This window comes from Saccostrea cucullata, unplaced genomic scaffold (assembly GCF_032062105.1).
Source record: "Saccostrea cucullata isolate Sc308-1 unplaced genomic scaffold, CSIRO_AGI_Scuc_v1 ctg4017, whole genome shotgun sequence".
Taxonomy (NCBI): Eukaryota; Metazoa; Mollusca; class Bivalvia; order Ostreida; family Ostreidae; genus Saccostrea; species Saccostrea cuccullata.
In genome coordinates this window covers 16,476-41,411 of record NW_026931810.1, presented here as the reverse complement: position 1 = coordinate 41,411, position 24,936 = coordinate 16,476, and the positions used below count along the sequence as shown (strand labels likewise).

The 24,936-nt window shown below is 32.5% G+C and overlaps 1 protein-coding gene across 1 annotated transcript; it reads right to left on the bottom strand.

Annotated features, from left to right (window-relative positions):
- Window positions 1-107: 107 nt before the first annotated feature.
- On the bottom strand, window positions 108-15,024 carry LOC134233567 (titin-like). Its single transcript, XM_062715530.1, has 15 exons — window positions 14,994-15,024; window positions 13,492-14,040; window positions 12,915-13,031; window positions 12,529-12,831; window positions 12,008-12,301; window positions 8,321-8,869; window positions 7,735-7,851; window positions 7,349-7,651; window positions 6,828-7,121; window positions 3,135-3,683; window positions 2,553-2,669; window positions 2,167-2,469; window positions 1,648-1,941; window positions 589-766; window positions 108-486 (listed from the first exon to the last, which is right to left on the bottom strand). Exons 1-15 carry the CDS (start codon window positions 15,022-15,024, stop codon window positions 270-272), a joined length of 4,215 nt encoding a protein of 1,404 aa, XP_062571514.1. The 3' UTR covers window positions 108-269.
- Window positions 15,025-24,936: the final 9,912 nt, after the last annotated feature.

The window sequence follows — 24,936 nt, the reverse complement described above, 5'->3', positions numbered from 1 at the left end:
CAGGGAGAACCGGTTTCCAGGGGGGCCGGTTTGGAGAAGTTTCACTGTATTACTAATTACATAATCATACATAATAACAGGTATATGCTAACAAAACACAACATGGAATTATACAGGTATCCTAAATAGAATAAACATCCCCAAGCTGCTTATTAAGCTTAAAATACATGTAACTACGATCATTCTTCAGCCTGTTGATAAAGCTGTGCTGTTGTAAGTAAATTTGTATTTATTCCTTTGGTAACAGCTGGTGGGATAACCTTTGTGAACTAATATCCAGGCGGGGGCATTGAAGAGATCACTCCTTGGCAAAGGCCCGTATACTGGGGCTCAGGCATATCATGTTCACTGTCATGATTGTTTTGTTGCGTATCCTTCTTATTCTGCTTACTCTTTTCATTTTCAGACTTTGAATTTTCCGCTTTTGAATTTGTGTTTGGGGTTTGAGAGTTTCCAGGACTGTTCGTGTTCAGTGGACTTACCGACCTACAAAATGAAACTTGAAAAATGAGACTTGCTTCAGCAAACGTAAAGTTCTTTTTAATAATAGGTACTATGTTAATATTCCCATTACATATTAACGCTTACTTGGCAGCAGCCAGAGACTTTATCGCAGCAACACCAGCACCAACTGTGGCAACTGCCCCTACAGCACCAGCAACACCAACAGCCGCTGCTTTCCACGTGACCACAGAACACGTGGGTTTGTTGTTATGATATACACATTCTCTTAGACCTCCACAGCTCAGCTGATCACATCCAGATTCTGCAAATCCCGACAATAATTATTAGTATCTGTATTGAGCTATATTATTGGAGTATCAGTTTTGAGCATTCCATTAAGTTTTATACTGGCTATCTGTGAACTTATTAAATATCCTAAATTATTTCAATAATAAAAAGTCCCGTGGTGATGTTTGATCCCACTAGTACTGCAGGTGCATCTTAAACAAGTATAAATTCAGATCAAAATTAGATTGAAGATCGTTATTCGACGTAAAAATAAATAATGAACACACTTGAATCTTAAACAGTTTAAAGCATTATGAGCTGCATATTTGACATCGGAAAAAAAAATATTTCAAATTTTTAATTAACTATTTCAATGACTGGAAATTAGAACATTTAAAAACATCTGTTGTTCATATTGCTTTGGAAGAACTTTTTATAAGCTTTGATTGAAGCTAAATTGAATTATTGTCGTCCTGTACAATAATGATTTCTTATATAATACTGTATATTCGGTTGTACAGAAATATTTCTTCTGAAGCATTTTTAAACCTTATTTTGGTCTTATTGATCATAAGTGTTTTCATTACATACAGATTAATCATAATAACACATTTTACCAGCAAAATAAAATTCTCAAAAATGCAGCTCATATTGCTTTAATGAAAAGCTAAAAAGTGATCACTAAACAAGTTTCACTAATTTTTGAACAGATCGCAACATTTGATTAATGGATCTTTCGATGAGAAAATATAATGGTCGATAATATTGATGAATGTGAATAGCGTCATGTCACTTTAAAACAAAACACGTTTAATGTGAGAAAATTAAAAAAAAATGCATAAAGTATGATTGGAGAAGGATCAACTTATTATAAATTAAACAGAAACAGCAGTATAGTTTGTTTAATACATGTACCTCCCAAATAATAGACTGTTATATCCGAGCTTTTCGTGGATCCATAGTGATTAAACACTGAACAGTGATAGGTCCCTTGATCTTCTCGCTGGAAATTCGTAATGTTGAGATCTGGAGAATTTATTGTTCCCCCAGAGTATTTGCCATTCTGCACAGGATCGATTTTTACATTATCTTTGTACCAAATAACTTCAATCACAGGAGGGTAACTGGAGGAAAAACTGCAAGAAAGGGACACGCTATCGCTAGCGTTGACAGCGTAATTTGTGGTTACATTGTACATAGTAGGAGAACCTATTGCAAAAGAGGAAAAGAATTGAGAGGTAATAAGTATAATTCATTTCAATAGTATTTCATAATACACAAAATTTTCTTCGCTGAAAAATTTATCACTACATATTATATCCGTATATGTTTTCAAATCAAGTGATCAAAATATTGAATAAAGTATTAAACTCTGGTTTATAATAAAATAAAAAAAACATAACGGAGATGACTTTTGCAAGAATGGATGCTTACTTCGTTGCAAATCTAGAAATATCATCGATGCACTTTGGCCTATTCCTGCTGAGTTTTGAGCCAAACATCTATAGTTTCCTACATCGTCAATTTGAACGTTTTTAACGGTAAGAGAAGGTGTCCCTACAGTGCCGCCGCTATATTTTGCTGTAATGCCAGTGTTGATATTGGTTGTGACGCCATTTTTCTGGTAATGCCACGTAACAGAAGACACGGTTGTCGTGCTTGTGACCTGGCAGATAAGTACAGCAGACGATCCAACACTTACTGTAAGACTGGATCCTAAAGTTATGCTTGGTACCCCTATAAATAAAAAGCAATTATCATTGCCATAGTATGTGAAATGCATTTTGCTTTGTGTTTTATCATCTTTATTCCAAACTTACCCGGAACGTAGCAATTTGGATCTGTATTTCCAGCTAAACAGTGACAAACGTATTTCCCAAATTGATCTTCACATGTTCCCCCATTTAAACATGGATCACTTAGACAATCATCTATGTCTGTAAGAAAAGATTAACGAAACATATAACACGTATGTAATTATAATTATCATTTTGAATTTATAAATAAACATCGAATATTTCTCAAAAAGATTCCACTGAAAGTGTTTTCTTTATTTGGTAAAATTAGTGTACCTTTAAATTTGAAAAAAAAATGATAATGAGGACATAATGTTTGTTTGCCCTCTCTCGTGGTTAAATTATTGGGTCGCTAGGTCGGTTGGGAAGTTTTTTTTTCTAAAAATTTCAACTATTTGTTGACGGGAGAAGAGAAATAAAAATATATCATGTTATAGAATGCAAAAAAAAAAACGTTTGAGTTAGGCTATTCATAGTCAGCTGATCTGGAGAAGGCAAACAAACAATTTTTTTAAGATGACCTGAGTCAACTTAATATACGAGTCATCATAACACAATCTATAGGCAAAGGAAGCTCTTATAACAAGAAGATTTAATACAACGAACCATCAGCACAGGTTCCATTTGACAATTCGTTTGCCAACAATGACAATAAATCAAACGTGGTCAGATACGTGTAGTCGTTGTGGGTAGCCACTGATCTGAGCACAGCAGAATTTATTCCAGTTCCTACCCCGACACAAAATATCGTGACCCCCATTGCTTTTAGTTGTTCGGGCTCGTTGGAAAGGGAACTTTGTCCATCGGTGATTAGAACAGCAATTTTTGCCGAATCATTTCTTGCTCCTCTGGCGGAACTAAAAGAGTACATCCGGGCATAATCAAGAGCACTTCCTATGCTTGTTCCGCCGCTGGAGAAAGAAATGGAAGATATGGCAGATTGAAGACTAGACACTGTGTGATATCTGTTGAGTGGAAATATCTCTCTAGAAGATGACTCAAAGTTGACCACGCTAAATTGATTTGCGTTGCTTCCAACTATGAAGTTTCCGACGAAGGAGCTAACGAATGACTTCATTCGTTCAAAGTTTTGCGATCCAATACTGCCGGACTCGTCCAGTAGAAGAACAATGTCTCCCTTTGAAACGCACTCCCCTGAGGAAAAAAATTATTTTTATAAGTTTTTGTCAAAGTATTCTTCTTTTTACTTTCATGTACGAGGGGTGATCCAAAAGTAATGTCTCTGTGTCCATATATTTTATATTTGGTGTCATATTATCAAATACTGGAGTATAATATACCAAAATATGCACAAATATAAATCTAATTTAACTTACATTTTTCAGTGAATAATGTTTAATTGAATTTATGCCCTGTTCACACGGTGAGTTTAATTCGCAGTAAATTAATGTGAAATAAACTAATGCGAATTAAAATAATTCGAATCAAATTGCGTTCACAGCTTAAGTGAAGTAAACTAATGCAAATTAAAATTTATTGCAATGTTCACACGGATAGTTTAATTGGAATTAAACTTAAAGTTACTGCGAATAAGCTTCGCTTAGCGTTCACACGGAGAATTTAATGTGAATTAGTTTAATTCGAATTAGTTTACTTCGCATTAGATCCGTGTGAACGCTAAGCGAAGCTAATTCGAATTTAATTCTGACGCATGCGTAATGGCAAAAATTAGTCAAATGCCACTTGTCGGTGGTCAGCCATAGGTAATTGTGCTATTTTTGAGTGAAAAACTAAGGAAAATTTTAGTAATAATTAAAATGTGTATACAGACACTTTGCCTTTAACGACGTTCGATCCTGATATTTAAAGTCTTAAACTTTTTTTGCCCAGTATATTTCTAGTTTCTACATACATAGCTTAATTAAAATTCAAATCAAGAAATGGGGGTCAATACGCTTCTTTTGGCGCTACAGTACATTTCGTATGACCTTTTTGCACTGAAATTTGTGTGTTAATTAAAAATTAAATTTTTGACTTTTTCCTTCCAATATTTTTACCCAATCAAAGCATGAAACAAAATGAAGTTTGTTTTTAAAAAGACACTTAAAAATTGTGACTAAGAAAACAAATTGCTTCGCATAATTAATTATTTGACCTTTCTGAACTAATAAAAAGTTAGTTTTTTGGCATTGAAAATTTAAATAGCAAAAAAAAAAATTAAAGTCTTAGACTTTTTCTGATTTTAAGCAAATAGGTCAAATTTATCTTGAATATTTAGAAAAGAGCATCAAAAGTGGGGGTATATGATGTAAATTTTCAGATATTACTAAAAAAAAGTGAAAATTTTACGTTAAAATTGTTTCAATTATTTCAAGGAATTTCAAAATATAATTACTATATTTGTCACCCTTTGTTGATAGAATTTATAAGAAATAATTTAATAGATATTTCAGAACCAGCATAACACATTTCACTGCAAAAAACAGCTTTGTGTGCAACCATCATGGAAAAATAGGAATCCAAAATTAACAGTACTGTTATAGTTCAAAATGGAAAAACCGATCATTTTCATCTAAATGACCTTCTGCCACAAAATATAGTCCCTAGCTTAATTCTACTTGAATGGAATTTAATAGCAGTTTTTTCATTGAATATATTTAAATTTGCACTGTAGAACTTAAAAATGATGCAGAATTTTATAAATAAAGGACCTGACCAAAGTACGCTCAAAATCGCAGGAACGAACGTCCTTAAGTCAAATGGATCTGCTTCTGCATAACGTGACATGATTTGCAAATGACGTCATAATAGCCGTGCTAGCTCCGGACTGCAGAGGTAAAATTCTAATTCGCATTTATTTAGTTTACTTTGCATTAGCTGTCGTGTGAACGCAATTTAATTCGCATTAGTTTGATTTGCATTAGTTTACTTCGCATTAATTTACTGCGAATTAAACTCTCCGTGTGAACAGGACTTACTTCTACAAAAGGCTATATTCTGTTAAGCTAAATTATGACATCATTTGTAAATCACGTCATATACGCAGAGCCATCCATTTGATATAATAATCGTAGTGGCTACAGGTATACATTTAGTGATTAACATACTTTTCCTTGATTTTTAGACCAAATATAGCACAGATAACCATATCTAACCACCAGCATGTGTCTTGTGACTTAATTATGGCCTTACGCATGCATCAAAATTTAGTTCGAATTAGCTTCGCTTAGCGTTCACACGGAGTTAATATGAAGTAATTTAATGCACAGTAAATTAATTCGAATTAAACCAATTCGCATTAAATTCTCCGTGTTAACGCTAAGCGAAGCTACAATGTAATTCGCAGTAAACTTACGTTTAATTCGAATTAAACTCTCCGTGTGAATAGGGAATTATTTTATAGATATTTAAAACAGAGAACATAGGTGGTGTCGCCGCTTTACAACCGAACGTCACAAATTAAAGCGTACTTTTTTTAGAATTAAAAAAACAAAAACATTTAGAAGTATCTTTTATAAACGCCTAATCGCCCATTATTTCAAAAGACATAAATTTACATCATTTTCTAGTAATGAGTTGAAAATTATATGACATCATTACTAATTTTTTAATTGAAAAAAATAGCTTTTTTACTCCGATTATTGAAAAAATGAAATGCATGTCGAAATGGGAAAAAACGCCACAACAAACTATAATGAATTTTTGGTTCAAAATGGAAAAATCGACAGTAGAGACAGCTACGTTGATTCATCAGACTGACAGGGGGAAAATGTAAATTAGAGACGTGTTTAGATGGTTTTAGCTATTTTGGGTTGGTGATGGGTCATTGAATGCTCAGTAGATGACAAGAAGACCGAAGGAAGAGAGGGCGGACGGAAACGTTCAATGGTGTGTGACGTTGTAAAAAAAAAATACAGACGGTTAGAGCGATAAGTGAAATGCTAAGTTGGTCTTATACTACTGTTCAAAGAATTTTGACAGAGGAATTATTCATGAAAAGAGTGAGTGTACGTTGGATACCAAGTTTACTTTAGAAAAGTGAAATTTGTGAACGCGATTCTGAATCTAAAATAATTTTAATGAAACGAAGGGAAGCGTTTAAAAGTATGACGGCGTATATCCGTCCTATGACGTTATTTAGGGGCGGCGACTACCATAATCGCAGGTTGTATATAATCCGATATTTTGAAAAATATAAATCATGTTGAATTGAAATCTTCAGGTCTGATATGAAATGAAATAATGTTGCTTTCATTATTAATAATATTGTTGTTTTACGTCGACTGGCAGCGATTTTATTGAAGTTTTGACATTTAGTTTAGTAGTTAGTGCATGTACCTTCAAATAAATATACGGATATATTCGAGCTTTTCGTGGATCCATAGTGATTATACACTGAAAAGTGATAGGTCCCTTGATCTTCTCGCTGGAAATTCGATATGTTCAGGTTTGGAGAATGAATTGTTCCACCAGAGTATTTGCCATTCAGCCCCGGATTGATTGCTACATCATCTTTGTACCAAATAACTCCAACCACCGGAGGGTAACTGGGGGAAAAACTGCAAGACAGGGACACGCTATCGTTAGCATTGACAGCGTAAAGTGTGGTTACCGTGGATATAGTAGGAGAACCTATTGCAAAAGAGGAAAACAATTGAGAGGGAATATGTATAATTCTTTTCAATAGTATTTCATAATACACAAAATTTTCTTCGCTGAAAAATTTATCACTGCATATTATATCCGTATATGTTTTTAAATCAAGTGATCAAAATATTGAATCAAGTATTAAACTCTGGTATATAAGTAAAATAAAAAAACATAACGGAGATGACTTTTGCAAGAATGCAAATGCTTACTTCGTTGCAAATCTAGAAATATCATCGATGCACTTTGGCCTATTCCTGCTGAGTTTTGAGCCAAACATCTATAGTTTCCTACATCGTCAATTTGAACGTTTTTAACGGTAAGAGAAGGTGTCCCTACAGTGCCGCCGCTATATTTTGCTGTAATGCCAGTGTTGATATTGGTTGTGACGCCATTTTTCTGGTAATGCCACGTTACAGAAGACACGGTTGTCGTGCTTGTGACCTGGCAGGTAAGTACAGCAGACGATCCAACACTTACTGTAAGACTGGATCCTAAAGTTATGCTTGGTACCCCTATAAATAAAAAGCAATTATCATTGCCATAGTATGTGAAATGCATTTTGCTTTGTGTTTTATCATCTTTATTCCAAACTTACCCGGAACGTAGCAATTTGGATCTGTATTTCCAGCTAAACAGTGACAAACGTATTTCCCAAATTGATCTTCACATGTTCCCCCATTTAAACATGGATCACTTAGACAATCATCTATGTCTGTAAGAAAAGATTAACGAAACATATAACACGTATGTAATTATAAGTATCATTTTGAATTAATAAATAAACATCGAATATTTCTTAAAAGGATTCCACTGAAAGTGTTTTCTTTATTTGGTAAAATTAGTGTACCTTTAAATTTGAAAAAAAATGATAATGAGGACATAATGTTTGTTTGCCCTCTCTCGTGGTTAAATTATTGGGTCGCTAGGTCGGTTGGAAAATTTTTTTTTCTAAAAATTTCAACATATTTGTTGACGGGAGAAGAGAAATAAAAATATATCATGTTATAGAATGCAAAAAAAAAAAAAAACGTTTGAGTTAGGCTATTCATAGTCAGCTGATCTGGAGAAGGCAAACAAACAATTTTTTTAAGATGACCTGAGTCAACTTAATATACGAGTCATCATAACACAATCTATAGGCAAAGGAAGCTCTTATAACAAGAAGATTTAATACAACGAACCATCAGCACAGGTTCCATTTGACAATTCGTTTGCCAACAATGACAATAAATCAAACGTGGTCAGATACGTGTAGTCGTTGTGGGTAGCCACTGATCTGAGCACAGCAGAATTTATTCCAGTTCCTACCCCGACACAAAATATCGTGACCCCCATTGCTTTTAGTTGTTCGGGCTCGTTGGAAAGGGAACTTTGTCCATCGGTGATTAGAACAGCAATTTTTGCCGAATCATTTCTTGCTCCTCTGGCGGAACTAAAAGAGTACATCCGGGCATAATCAAGAGCACTTCCTATGCTTGTTCCGCCGCTGGAGAAAGAAATGGAAGATATGGCAGATTGAAGACTAGACACTGTGTGATATCTGTTGAGTGGAAATATCTCTCTAGAAGATGACTCAAAGTTGACCACGCTAAATTGATTTGCGTTGCTTCCAACTATGAAGTTTCCGACGAAGGAGCTAACGAATGACTTCATTCGTTCAAAGTTTTGCGATCCAATACTGCCGGACTCGTCCAGTAGAAGAACAATGTCTCCCTTTGAAACGCACTCCCCTGAGGAAAAAAATTATTTTTATAAGTTTTTGTCAAAGTATTCTTCTTTTTACTTTCATGTACGAGGGGTGATCCAAAAGTAATGTCTCTGTGTCCATATATTTTATATTTGGTGTCATATTATCAAATACTGGAGTATAATATACCAAAATATGCACAAATATAAATCTAATTTAACTTACATTTTTCAGTGAATAATGTTTAATTGAATTTATGCCCTGTTCACACGGTGAGTTTAATTCGCAGTAAATTAATGTGAAATAAACTAATGCGAATTAAAATAATTCGAATCAAATTGCGTTCACAGCTTAAGTGAAGTAAACTAATGCAAATTAAAATTTATTGCAATGTTCACACGGATAGTTTAATTGGAATTAAACTTAAAGTTACTGCGAATAAGCTTCGCTTAGTGTTCACACGGAGAATTTAATGTGAATTAGTTTAATTTGAATTAGTTTACTTCGCATTAGATCCGTGTGAACGCTAAGCGAAGCTAATTCGAATTTAATTCTGACGCATGCGTAATGGCAAAAATTAGTCAAATGCCACTTGTCGGTGGTCAGCCATAGGTAATTGTGCTATTTTTGAGTGAAAAACTAAGGAAAATTTTAGTAATAATTAAAATGTGTATACAGACACTTTGCCTTTAACAACGTTCGATCCTGATATTTAAAGTCTTAATCTTTTTTTGCCCAGTATATTTTTAGTTACTACATACATAACTTAATTAAAATTCAAATCAAAAAATGGAGGTCAATACGCTTCTTTTGGCGCTACAGTACATTTAGTATGACCTTTTTGCACTGAAATTTGTGTGTTAATTAAAAATTAAATTTTTGACTTTTTCCTTCCAATATTTTTACCCAATCAAAGCATGAAACAAAATGAAGTTTGTTTTTAAAAAGACACTTAAAAATTGTGACTAAGAAAACGTTTCAAATTGCTTCGCATAATTAATTATTTGACCTTTCTGAACTAATAAAAAGTTAGTTTTTTGGCATTGAAAATTTAAATAGCAAAAAAAAAATTTAAAGTATTAGACTTTTTTCTGATTTTAAGCAAATAGGTCAAATTTATCTTGAATATTTAGAAAAGAGCATCAAAAGTGGGGGTATATGATGTAAATTTTCAGATATTACTAAAAAAAAGTGAAAATTTTACGTTAAAATTGTTTCAATTATTTCAAGGAATTTCAAAATATAATTACTATATTTGTCACCCTTTGTTGATAGAATTTATAAGAAATAATTTAATAGATATTTCAGAACCAGCATAACACATTTCACTGCAAAAAACAGCTTTGTGTGCAACCATCATGGAAAAATAGGAATCCAAAATTTACAGTACTGTTATAGTTCAAAATGGAAAAACCGATCATTTTCATCTAAATGACCTTCTGCCACAAAATATAGTCCCTAGCTTAATTCTACTTGAATGGAATTTAATAGCAGTTTTTTCATTGAATATATTTAAATTTGCACTGTAGAACTTAAAAATGATGCAGAATTTTATAAATAAAGGACCTGACCAAATTACGCTCAAAATCGCAGGAACGAACGTCCTTAAGTCAAATGGATCTGCTTCTGCATAACGTGACGTGATTTGCAAATGACGTCATAATAGGCGTGCTAGCTCCGGACTGCAGAGGTAAAATTCTAATTCGCATTAGTTTACTTTGCATTAGCTGTCGTGTGAACGCAATTTAATTCGCATTAGTTTGATTTGCATTAGTTTACTTCGCATTAATTTACTGCGAATTAAACTCTCCGTGTGAACAGGACTTACTTCTACAAAAGGCTATATTCTGTAAAGCTAAATTATGACATCATTTGTAAATCACGTCATATACGCAGAGCCATCCATTTGATATAATAATCGTAGTGGCTACAGGTATACATTTAGTGATTAACATACTTTTCCTTGATTTTTAGACCAAATATAGCACAGATAACCATATCTAACCAACAGCATGTGTCTTGTGACTTAATTATGGCCTTACGCATGCATCAAAATTTAGTTCGAATTAGCTTCGCTTAGCGTTCACACGGAGTTAATACGAAGTAATTTAATGCACAGTAAATTAATTCGAATTAAACTAATTCGCATTAAATTCTCCGTGTTAACGCTAAGCGAAGCTAAATTCGCAGTAAACTTACGTTTAATTCGAATTAAACTCTCCGTGTGAATAGGGAATTATTTTATAGATATTTAAAACAGAGAACATAGGGGGTGTCGCCGCTTCACAACCGAACGTCACAAATTAAAGCGTACTTTTTTAGAATTAAAAAAAACAAAAACATTTAGAAGTATCTTTTATAAACGCCTAATCGCCCATTATTTCAAAAGACATAAATTTACATCATTTTCTAGTAATGAGTTGAAAATTATATGACATCATTACTAATTTTTTAATTGAAAAAATAGCTTTTTTACTCCGATTATTGAAAAAATGAAATGCATGTCGAAATGGGAAAAAACGCCACAACAAACTATAATGAATTTTTGGTTCAAAATGGAGAAATCGACAGTAGAGACAGCTACGTTGATTCATCAGACTGACAGGGGGAAAATGTAAATTAGAGACTTGTTTAGATGGTTTTAGCGATTTTGGGTTGGTGATGGGTCATTGAATGCTCAGTAGATGACAAGAAGACCGAAGGAAGAGAGGGCCTACGAAAACGTTCAATGGTGTGTGACGTTGTAAAAAAAAAATACAGACGGTTAGAGCGATAAGTGAAATGCTAAGTTGGTCTTATACTACTGTTCAAAGAATTTTGACAGAGGAATTATTCATGAAAAGAGTGAGTGTACGTTGGATACCAAGTTTACTTTAGAAAAGTGAATTTTGTGAACGCGTTTCTGAATCTAAAATAATTTTAATGAAACAAAGGGAAGCGTTTAAAAGTATGACGGCGTATATCCGTCCTATGACGTTATTTAGGGGCGGCGACTACCATAATCGCAGGTTGTATATAATCCGATATTTTGAAAAATATAAATCATGTTGAATTGAAATCTTCAGGTCTGATATGAAATGAAATAATGTTGCTTTCATTATTAATAATATTGTTGTTTTACGTCGACTGGCAGCGATTTTATTGAAGTTTTGACATTTAGTTTAGTAGTTAGTGCATGTACCTTCAAATAAATATACGGATATATTCGAGCTTTTCGTGGATCCATAGTGATTATACACTGAAAAGTGATAGGTCCCTTGATCTTCTCGCTGGAAATTCGATATGTTCAGGTTTGGAGAATGAATTGTTCCACCAGAGTATTTGCCATTCAGCTCCGGATTGATTGCTACATCATCTTTGTACCAAATAACTCCAACCACCGGAGGGTAACTGGGGGAAAAACTGCAAGACAGGGACACGCTATCGTTAGCATTGACAGCGTAAAGTGTGGTTACCGTGGATATAGTAGGAGAACCTATTGCAAAAGAGGAAAACAATTGAGAGGGAATATGTATAATTCTTTTCAATAGTATTTCATAATACACAAAATTTTCTTCGCTGAAAAATTTATCACTGCATATTATATCCGTATATGTTTTCAAATCAAGTGATCAAAATATTGAATCAAGTATTAAACTCTGGTATATAAGTAAAATAAAAAAACATAACGGAGATGACTTTTGCAAGAATGCAAATGCTTACTTCGTTGCAAATCTAGAAATATCATCGATGCACTTTGGCCTATTCCTGCTGAGTTTTGAGCCAAGCATCTATAGTTTCCTACATCGTCAATTTGAACGTTTTTAACGGTAAGAGAAGGTGTCCCTGCAGTGCCACCGCTATATTTTGCTGTAATGCCAGTGTTGATATTGGTCGTGACGCCATTTTTCTGGTAATGCCACGTAACAGAAGACACGGTTGTCGTGCTTGTGACCTGGCAGGTAAGTACAGCAGACGATCCAACACTTACTGTAAGACTGGATCCTAAAGTTATGATTGGTACCCCTATAAATAAAAAGCAATTATCATTGCCATAGTATGTGAAATGCATTTTGCTTTGTGTTTTATCATCTTTATTCCAAACTTACCCGGAACGTAGCAATTTGGATCTGTGTTTCCGGACAGACAGTGACAAACGTATTTCCCAAACTGATCTTCACATGTTCCGCCATTTAAACATGGATCACTTAGACAATCGTTTATGTCTGTAAGAAAAGATTAACGAAACATAAAACACGTATGTAATTATAAGTATCATTTTGAATTAATAAATAAACATCGAATATTTCTTAAAAGGATTCCACTGAATGTGTTTTCTTTATTTGGTAAAATTAGTGTATCTTTAAATTTGAAAAAAAATGATAATGAGGACATAATGTTTGTTTGCCCTCTCTCGTGATTAAATTATTGGGTTGGTAGGTCGGTTGGAAAGTTTTTTTTTCTAAAAGTTTCAACATATTTGTTGACGGGAGAAGAGAAATAAAAATATATCATGTTATAAAATGTAAAAAAAACGTTTGAGTTAGGCCATTTATAGTCAGCTGATCTGGAGAAGGCAACCAGACATTTTTTAAGATGATCTGAGTCAACTTAATATAAGAGTCATCATAACACAATCTATAGGCAAAGAAAGCTTTCATAACAAGAAGATTTAATACAACGAACCATCAGCACAGGTTCCATTTGACAATTCGTTTGCCAACAATGACAATAAATCAAACGTGGTCAGATACGTGTAGTCGTTGTGGGAAGCCACTGATCTGAGCACAGCTGAATTTATTCCAGTTCCTACCCCGACACAAAATATCGTGACCCCTATTGCTTTTAGTTGTTCGGGCTCGTTGGAAAGGGAACTTTGTCCATCGGTGATTAGAACAGCAATTTTTGCCGAATCACTTCTTGCTCCTCTGGCGGAACTAAAAGAGTACATCCGGGCATAATCTAGGGCACTTCCTATGCTTGTTCCTCCGCTGGAGAAAGAAATGGAAGATATGGCAGATTGAAGACTAGACACTGTGTGATATCTGTTGAGGGGGAATATCTCTCTAGAAGATGACTCAAAGTTGACTACACTGAATTGATTTGCGTTGCTTCCAACTTTGAAGTTACCCACGAAGGAGCTAACAAATGACTTCATTCGTTCAAAGTTTTGCGATCCAATACTGCCGGACTCGTCCAGTAGAAAAACAATGTCTCCCTTTGAAACGCACTCCCCTGAGGAAAACAATTATTTTTATTAGTTTTTGTCAAAGTATGTCTTCTTTTTACTTTCATGTACGAGGGGTGATCCAAAAGTAATGTCTCTGTGTCCATATCTTTTATATTTGGTGTCATATTAACAAATACTGGAGTATAACATACCAAAATATGCACAAATATAAATCTAGTTTAACTTTAATTTTTCAGCTAATAATGCGAATCAAATTGCGTTCACACGACAGCTTAAGCGAAGTAAACTAATGCGAATTAAAATTTAATGCCCTGTTCACACGGATAGTTTAATTCGAATGAAACATAAAGTTACTTCGAATTAGCTTCACTTGTAGTTTTATTTAATGGAAAATATATAATAATACTTTTTCATGAACCGTTATTTTATTAAATAAATAGGCATTTAACCGCTGAAGATTGAATTCTTACATGACAGTTACAGAAATTTTAGAAAACTTGAAATTTGAAAAACAGAAAAAAGTTAATTTTTTTTGCATGAAATACTTATTTACATCACATCGATGTGTCGTAGCATGAAATACTTGTTTACATCACATCGATGTGTCGTCTTTTGCAGTATAAACACTGTAAATTCCATCAAGTTGCTGATGACTGTCGGTTTTTATAGCTAAGCAGGGCTATTCTACGGACCTCCCTAAACATCTTAACACATGATTTTAGTCCCAATAGAGCAGTAAAACAGCTAGGAACATGATTTTGTTATTGTATATTAATTAAAACTAATCAATACATATTACGAACAAATTTGTAATTTAAAAATATATTTTAATACAATTTCCTCGGTCTTGAAATGTTGTTTGAAATATGAAAGCCTCGGCTTTATATATTATGGACACCGCCAGTGGATTGTTTTATGTTTTATTCTTTATATATTCAACCCTTGAATATACTTAATGACATGTTATAAACAATAAGTAAAAATAATTTAAACCTACCTTTAATAAAAGGTATGATTGCCCATACCATTTGCAAAAGTACCGTTAATTTCAACATTCTCTGTTAGCAAATTTTCTTACATCAGATTTCATTTGGCATTAACATTGCGACATTGTAACTGTTTAGAGCCAAGTCCATCTAACAGAGATATGAACAAGACGTATTTATTTATATTTTTTAGAAAAGAGGAGTGCCTACGGGACCTTAGTATAGTGTTTTAGGTTTACCTCCTAAATCGATAATTTAAATTATCCACAGTGGGTTGATATCATTATTAAGCACTTGGTGTGTTTTTAAGAGAGGATTTAAACCCTAATTTGGCTAATTTGCTTTTTGTAAACATGTTAACCAATTTTCATGCCATATCATATTGACATGCTATGCCCTTGACACTGATTTGCATTTATGCATCGTTTCTTGTCAAGTATGTTTCTTGGCTTGTAATTTCTTGTCTTTCATCATGCATATTTCATATGGGTAAAATCATATGTTTGTTGATTATTAATTTTACAAATTAAAAAAATGATACAGAAATGTAATTACTTAGTTGATTCTATACGCAAGAGCATGCTCTACGTATGAACAATTTCTAAAACGAGGTGAATTATTGACAAGCAAGTTGATGAAACAAAAATATTAACAGTCTCGTTTAATGTCATCATTTCGTTAGTTCTGTGGTCAATACAATGACCTTGTCAGTGTATATAATTTATCATTGAGTCAAATGCTGACTGGCGTTTTTCATACCAATCGTTAGTCCATTTTATACACTGAATTGACGACGGATTTTTCCGTTATTTCACGATCATGACACTGAGCACACAACGGGTGTAACAAGTCAGCAGGGGATGCTCACTCCTCCATGGCACCTAATCCCACCTCTGATGTTTCGAAGGTCCGTGTTTGCTCTACTCTTGTTTTGTATTGTTTTAAGGACTTTGAGATTGAATACTGTTCGTTATCTCCATATCCTTCCTCTTCTGATTTTTACAGAAAAAAATTCAAAGGGAATGTTGTGTATGTGAAGTTATATAAGAAAAATTCCGTGTGAAATAAAAAAAAAAATTCAAATACACGTAACTTAAATTTTATGGGTTTTTTTTTAACTATAAATAATTCATATTTTTAAAATAATTGTCTAGTTCAGAGCCTAAAATTCCTGTTTGGTTTATGGTGGTATTTTATCTGCAATCAGTTTCTTAAGAGGTGGCAAAAAGACTACATTCAAATTTGCTGGAATGTTAACACTGCAGGTGTACTTTCTAAAAATATTGTGTTAAATTTAGAAAAAAAATGTTCTCCCATAAACTTTTGTTGTTACTTTATACATTTTCATATTAATTTTGATTCCTAAACTTTTACATTATAATCATGAACTGAAATGATGAATACTGAACGAGATACAGTAAAAGTTTTCTTAACTAACTCAGAAATAGAAAAAATGCTTACTATCTATTTGTGGGATAATTAAACTGATATTTAAAAAATGAGGAAAAAAGTAGGGTTTTTTTTTCTTAAACAGAATGTGTAGGCACAAAGGTGTTATATTCATTGAGAAAATATTTTAATTTAGGTGACCAGAAATAATAATTTTTTATGTTGTTCTTGGAAATGTATCCTTATCTTCTGCACCTTAATTGTACACGATATCATAAAAACCGTGAGAAGTTCCAATTTGCAATGAACACTTTTGTTAATTGTTTATTTAAAAAACTTAATTGCGCCGCAATCAAAACGATGGATTTAATTTTGCAATATAGAGTCAAGAATGTGTTTTCTATACTTCTGAACCAAACAGATAAAAACAAGGTTTTTATACAAATATGTACTCTCTAATTTCGTTCAATGCCTGACTATTAGAGAAATATATGTTTTAAAATAACTTATTTCTAAGAAGGGAATGGCTTTGAGATGTAATTACTTTTAATTGATGGTCCGAATTCAAAAATTATCCACTTCAAATATCAAATAAAGAGAGAATTAAAGAACTACCACCAAATTATCTCTGTCAGCACATTCTACCTTAAGAAATACGCACGCTAACGCTCGATTCCCGCCTACATTTTGCAACCATTTAATTCAATATAAAAGACAATTTGTAATACCAGCTCTAAACAGTAAATTAGCCATACCTCTAGCTCTTGACAAAAAGGGGGTAGACGAAAATTTTCATTGAAATCGTACTTTCAGGCATCAACATATTTTGAAATAGTCCTGGGTATCATTAAATGTTTCTTATATGTTTTCTTTGTTTTAGACAAATAAAGAAAACATAAATTTAACAATAAAATATAATGTTTTAATTTTAAATTGATTTGGAATTGGTGGAAAATAAGCATTTCTGTCGTTTTTTGTCAATAAACATACATGTATGCCCCCCCTCCACCCCCCCCCCCCCCACCCCCGTGTCACACAAAAACCTTTGGTATGAATTTGTGAAATAACAGTCCATATTACCTGTAAACAGGAATTTTTTGTGACACCGGGGGGTTGAGATGTTTTAAAAATATTTTCATTTTTCTATTGATTTCTATAGTAAACAAGCAAATTCAAAGGATTGTGGTCCCCCACTTTCGGTGTCTTTGTGGGTGAGATGTTATTTTTTATGACATATAATGTCTAATATGAACACCCTATCATATGTTATTTATTAAGAAATTATCATTGAAGTTGATTTTTATTCAAAATAAGGTCAATCGTGAAGGTCAATGTCAAGGGGTAAGAAATCATAACAAGCTCGGAATTATCTTTAAGTTGTCACAGGTAATGCACATGTCATATATGAAAGCCCTATCTCTTCTCAATATAAGGAATAAGATATGTTTGTGAAACACTGATGACCTCGAACAGCAACATAACGAAGATTAAAATTTTCTTAAATGCAAAATAAATATATGATTACCCAAAGTAGGGTTTTTCTCACAAGAAATACGATTGTGAAAGATATAATCCCTAGCATCACCTGTTCAAAAGTTATAGTCAGGATAAATATTTGAAAGGTAGTTCAAACTCCAAGGTGAAAGGGTCTGAGTTGTTGGTTTTTTAAGAAAGGTCTTGTCACAAGTAATACATATTTGAAGGATGAAAACCCTTACCCTAACTATTCAAAATTTATGGCCAATGTTAAAGTTTTTCAAAAGTAGGTCAAAAGGTTAAAGTTCTTGGTATCCAATAAAGGTCTTTTCACAAGGATTACATATGTGAAGTATAAAAGCCCTAGCCCTCACCGTTTAAATGTTATGGTCAAGGTTAAAGTTTTTTCATAAGTACGTAAATCTCCAAGGTCAAAAGGTCAAAATTGTTTGTATTCAATAAAAGATCTTGCCACAAAAAATACATATGTGAAATATGAAAGTCCTAGTAACTACCGTTAAAAAGTTGTGACCAAGGTTAAAGTTTTTAAAAAGTGGTTTAAACTCCAAGGTCAAGGTCAAAGGGTTAAAGTTCATGGTATCCGATAAAAGTTCTTTTCACAAGGATTACATACGTGAAGTACGAAAGCATGGCTCTCATCGCTCAAAAGTTATGGGCGAGGTTAAAGTTTTTTCCATAATTACGTGAATTTCCAAGGTCAAGGTCAAAAGGTCAAAGTTGTTGCAAATTCTATCGTTTGCAGTTCATTGGAGTCAATACAAACAAAAATATCTATTTAATGCACAAGTATAATTTCATACAAAACATCAAGAGACAGTATTAGTTGCTTGAATGTTAGCGGTTCAATCGTATGTGTGCTTTTTGTATACCTTGACCTTATCAAATTGAAGAAAAAGTTTATGTTCAACTAGAGGCAACTAGAGGCTGATGGGTAACAATGCCTACCTGAGTGCTTCTGCTTTCACTCAGAATTTTCCCCCATATTCCCATGAAAATTTTGAATCCACCACTTCTTGTGTATTATTAGTTATGGCTTTGTTCTTGTTTAAGAGAAAAGTAGAATTTCTATGTTCCATACACAGGCACCAAACTCTCTTGAACTTTTGACCCCCTAGTTTTCTTATAATATACTAGGGGCTCAAAAATTCAAGCGAGTTTGGTGCCTGTGGCTCCATGTATTACCATCGAATAGTGAGAAATCCTTATCCTTATCAACTTTATATCTTTATCCTTATAAACATTGTATCCTTATCCTTTTAAGGTCATGAAGATTTAAATACTGACAACATTCAAGGTGGTACTGGGTTAGCAGATACTCAGCAGAAGTTGTGAAAAAAAAAATGCTTGTATCATGGAAGGCGTCTCGAAAAACCGCAGTGACTCTCCATCACATGTCTTTATATGCAGGTCGTTCACATGACACAGTTCAAGGTTGCCTAAAAATATTTATAAAACTATGGCAGAAAAATGCACTGGCAAAATAGATTAACTTGACAAATGCATATAAATTATATATATTTACATAATGTTATAAATAAGGGGAAAGGGAAGGTGAGACTTTTAAGCTATGTGACAAAATACACCCATCTCTCAATCCAACTGTAACAAATATTGTGACGTCAAAAATTAACAGTAATGACGTTATCTATCATTACGCGCACAAAACCAAGGCGCGGATCTGAGACATAATATTAGCCATCGCAATAATACGCAATTAATTGTTAGTGATATTCAATGTTAGAAATGTGAGCACCCTCGCTAATAATCCCAAAAGTAAATCCTCGCTAAAAATTCTACTTATACGGAGTTTTCAAGATCGCCAATTTGTGACATGATTGACTTTAATTTTTCGCCTGCGATCAGAAATTCTAAGTTTAAAAGTTTATGGAACTAGGAAGAAAAAAGAAACACTGTTGCGATCCGTCGATTGTTATTTATCGAAAAAAATACGTAGTATTATGGGGACAAAATTACTTTAACATTTGAAATTGTTATTACACTAGAAATACGATGATTCTGTCTCTGACATAATTTATTGAGGTTAAGACCTATATATCTCGTTACTATAGAAATAATCAGTGACCCTATGTGCCGAAGCAACCATTGATATTAATTTACGGTGACACATTGAACACCCCAAAGTAGCACAATATTCATATTTTAATTTGTTTTCAAATTATCCCATTAAGATTAAAACAAAAATTTCCTGTATAATATTCAGATTCTTGCAAATAAACTGAAGAAATCGTTGATATCCGTATATTAATATTATCATTTATATTCAATCTTTTTTTATATGTTTCAGTCTAAACTTTAGTTGATGTGAAACCAGTTTCTAAGATTATCAAAATGAGATTAAATAGAAATATTAATGATTTTTTAAGGAGGGATTTTCTGGTGTCTGGCTAGATGAAATATTAAAAGTATATTAGTATTTGCTTATATGTCTTATATAATTAGATTTCTTATATGTCTTAATATATATTTAGATATAGGAGGTTTTAAAGTTCATATTTTTTAGCGGAATGGTGGTGTATGAAAATAGCTTCTTCGCAAAATTACAATAGAACGATGAGTTATAATTTGTACTTTATCAAAGACAAATTTCAAAAGTTAGTAGAATTTATAAGTGACTACAATTATATAAAGTTTTAAAAGCTACAGGGCATCATCTAAGTACAGATTTGAGCCAAAATCTGTAAGATCTTATTATACGATCAAAACTTTTTGTATCATTTTGTATCTGTGTATGACTACTTTACCATATGTGAAAATAAGAACAAAAAATATCAAATATATAAAAATATTAAACTAGTATTCAACTAGTATTTCATACAAAACTAAGATAAATAGAGAAAATTCGGATTAGTCAATATCCATTCTTGTAGAATTTTCATTTCAATATATGTATCATGAAAAATCATCTTATAGACCCTATATAGTTACATCTTTTTATGTAAAAAGAAAAAAATCATCCTTTCAAACAGAAATAGACCTCGATTGATTAGCAATGATATTTTTTATGTCTTGGGGGAAATGACCTTAACCTGGCCTTGTCTCTAATATAAAACGGTTAAATTTGATTTAACCGACATCATTACTTAGCGATATTGCCTTCTTGATTGTGTGAAAATTTCATTTATTTTCAAATACAAGAAATATGAGAGAAAAAATTGCACCTAACGCAAATGTTTGTAAAACTAACATATAAAACACGTAAAATGTAATACACATGTATATATAAAATACCCCATATCAAACGGTTTACACATAAACCTGACATAATAATCACGAGAATGGTAATTTTTCAAGAGTTAGTTTCCACAGAGAAAACAACATGGATACAGCTATGAATGAAATTGTTTAAAAAGCAAGTATATGACGATAATCAAAAGTTTTCGTCACCCAAACTGTATTACTTCAATGTACGTACTACATGCACATTAAATTTATACTTAGATTAGGTTAATTTCGACAAAAATGTAACAATACTCCTAGTAATTCTCACGCCGAAACGTTGCAAATCCGAAAAATTAAATTGATTTATTAAGGATGTACAACACACCTACCCCAAAAAATTCCTGTCGTTTAATTTTCGTTATTTTTGTATATTTAGTACATGACTATATCTACTGCATGTATGCGTATTTTGGACAAAATCGTTCGAGTGGTTTTTGGACAGGAACTTCCTAGTTACCCCCCTTTAGTTGTTTACAAGAAGAGAAAATTTTTAATCAATGAACTACTTAAACCTTGATTTTCAATAAAACCAGGTTAGATATAAATGTCAAATTTCATGGGCTTATTCTTTTAACCATTTAACACAAAAACATAATCATCTTTTTGATATACATATCATCAAAACAATTTTTAAAGACCTTAAACTGAAAAACTATGAATTTTCTAAGCCTTGAAAATTGCGTATTTTTCAAATTCAAAATTTTTTTGTGAAAAAACCTGTCGTTTAATTTTGGTAAAAAACTTTCTTTAGGTAGCTGGTAGTAAAAATAATCTTCATAATTTTTTGTATAATTTTTGTACGACCAGTTTTGATTTAATAGCGGAAAGTTACCCCCTCCCCCTTTCTCAATAAATCACGTTCCCGTGCGTCTTTCAGACGGGGGTCGATCACTTTGTTATATGAATCTACAAATACACATTAAAAAAATTAAATTGGCATATTGCTTTTGCTTCAAAAATATATTAACTTACAAATTTAAAAGTTCTCATATGTAAAGCGTATTTAAATGTAGATTTTTAGGCAATTTTTGAATACCCCTATTCACCCCCACCCCTTCCTTTTTTGCGTCGCAGACCATTAACGTTTGACGAAACGTCTTTTACAAATTACAGTGCAAATATACTGGTATTTCGTCAAGAATCCCGGAAGTATGCATTCGTTTTTAAATTCATGAATGCAGAATAAATATTGACTACTCTTTTTAATATGTATCAGGAAAAAATTACTGAAAGATTTTAGTGTTTAGTCCATATACTGTACGTATGCGTTATGCATTCCATATCACATGAAACCTGGATACGAATTCAAGTTTTGTTGAACTTGAATATGTTGATTTTTAATTTTATTTCTTTAATTTTATAAAATTCATTAAAAAATGGTGTATGTTCAACTCTCCTGCGATATGAATGGAATAATTGTAGTTTCTTTCATGTCATTATTTCAAACGAGACAGTATGTGGCTGTGGGGATACATCGACATTTGCATTAGATGTACATACACCCCTCATGATAATATTGTACGCATTTCTTTCAATGTCGATTGTCGTCGCTTCTAAAGTTAAAATGAAAATTCCGTATTCGTCCACATTAACTTCAAAATATCAAACATTAAACTCTTCATCTATTTCAATTTATATCAAATCCCACATTGATATTTTTTTAAAATCTTACAGGCTACGTTTTGTTTTGATTCGAGGAAATGCGAACCGACATTGTTGACATATATCAAAGTTACGATTTGCTGCAATAGGATATTCATAAATGCAGATAATTTCAGTACAAGTGAACAATTCTTTTCAATTTTATACTTACATTGTGTATATGAGGTCTATAGTATTCAATTCTCGGATTTATCACGTCTTGGAGAAATGTATCTGATTCTGTGGAAAACCGTGAATAAAGGGAGGAAAATAAACATCTCCTTCATTTTCAGAGTTGTTCCTCTTTGATCAGTAAGGGTCTCAGAACAACATCGATTTTACATTGTAAAAAGTTTTTTGTTTATAATATTTATTGTTGTTCTATTCAATCAAAGAAGAAAAACAATATTTATATCGTGTATGCACAAATTGTAATGAAGACCATTAATCGGAATGTTAAATAGCCAGTTGTACATAATGAGAAATAAAATAAAATTTTCAGAATAAAAAAAAATACCGCGCTTTGATCAAAAATACAATTTATTGTATATGAAATGAAATGAAATAAACATTAAGGGATGGTATTTTATGTCTTGCTTTTTACGGAGTTTAATCGGGTAAATTAAAAATATACTTATTGATTGAGTATGGTATGCACAATGAATCACAGCCAAGCCCCATCTCTCAATTTTCTTTCATGATTGATATACATCGGGATCGTTTAACTCGTCGTTTTGACGCTTCATTTTTGACGTTAAATTTGACGTCACGTCAAACGTTCAATGGAAATCGCAAGAGTTATCTCCCCCAGTGTGTTGTACGTCTTTAATTGAGTGTATATTGTTTAACGCCGAGTCGGCAATTTTTCAGCCATATTTCGGCGGAAATATTAAATTGAATAAAACTTTAAAGAGCCGAAAAAGAGGTCTCAAAGACAGTGACTAAATACATCGAAGTTTAGAGGCAAGTAATACTTAAATCTATAGTAAATGTTGTCTTTCACGCTTTCAAAACCTATTTTTTTATCATGCACTTTATACGTTTTCAAATGGCATTTGTTTCAACAACGATGGCAATTTCATGCCTTGAGAATTTCAATTTTATTATTATTTTTTATTTCGTGGCCACGAATTTTTATTTTGTGGCCACGAATTTTATTTCGTTGACACGAATTTTTATTTCGTGGCCACGAATTAATGAAAAAAAATCTCATACTATGTCCTATACCAGCCACCGTAAATTACGACACATCCTTGTACGAATTATTTGTCTCCTCTCATCTCTTCAAAGGGAGAAATTAAAAAAAATAAATGAAACAAAAGGTATTGTTGTTAAATGTTATCGACGATTTTATCACTTTACGAGAGAAATTTTAGATTGTTCTTAAAGCAAAATTCCTCATTGTTATGAAATGGCGTTTTTTATGGGAAGTTCTCATTCGGTTGATCTAGTGATTTCAAGATTCGCTGTAATTATTAGAAAACATTCTAACAGAAATTCGTTTCTGTAAGAATGTGTGCAAACTGATTTTTAAGTTAAGGTAAAGACTGGAGATTTCATGCATATTTTCTCCCTTATCTTTTTATAGCCGTCGATGTAAGATTTCCATAAAAATAATGCGATTTAATTTTTTTTACCAGAGATTCCGACATTTAAAAAAAAACACTGTAGAGGCATAACTACAAATACATGCGGTTAAACAGATTGTATGATAAGTACTGAATCGTGTCCTAAAACAATTAAATTATTTTTAAAAAGTATTTTCACTGACATTTCGAAGAATGAAGAATTAACGTTAATATCTTCATTTAGTAAAAAAATTAAATCGCCTATGATTGTTTCGGTATAATAAAACAGTTATAAAATGGGTACATGTACGAGGGAAATAGCGAATTTATGGTTCCCCGAAGAAGGAAACTATTTCCCAAGGCGGCGAACCATAAATTTGCTATTTCCCTCGTACCCATTCCATAACTGTATACTATAGCCTCTTTGTTGAAAAAGCATAATTTACAACTGACATATCCTTTTTGAGTTTGTTTGCTCATGATGTAAGATTTAAACATGACATTATTCAGCTGTTTATCTTATGATGCCTAACTACACTTAAAATATCTTATTTATATATCTTATTTGAATTTAATTTGTTATCATTAGCAAACCTATATTAAGTATTATTATGCTTCC

Bases quoted from the DNA above. Each gene is read 5' to 3' on its own strand.
- LOC134233567 (XM_062715530.1), bottom strand. From the start codon at position 15,024: ATGGTATGGGCAATCATACCTTTTATTAAAG. The intron at 12,832-12,914 runs GTAAGTTTGGAA...TTTTATTTATAG, and splicing joins TCCAAATTGCTACGTTCCGG to GGGTACCAATCATAACTTTA. The intron at 2,670-3,134 runs GTTCGTTGTATT...CTTTTCTTACAG, and splicing joins AAATGGAACCTGTGCTGATG to ACATAGATGATTGTCTAAGT.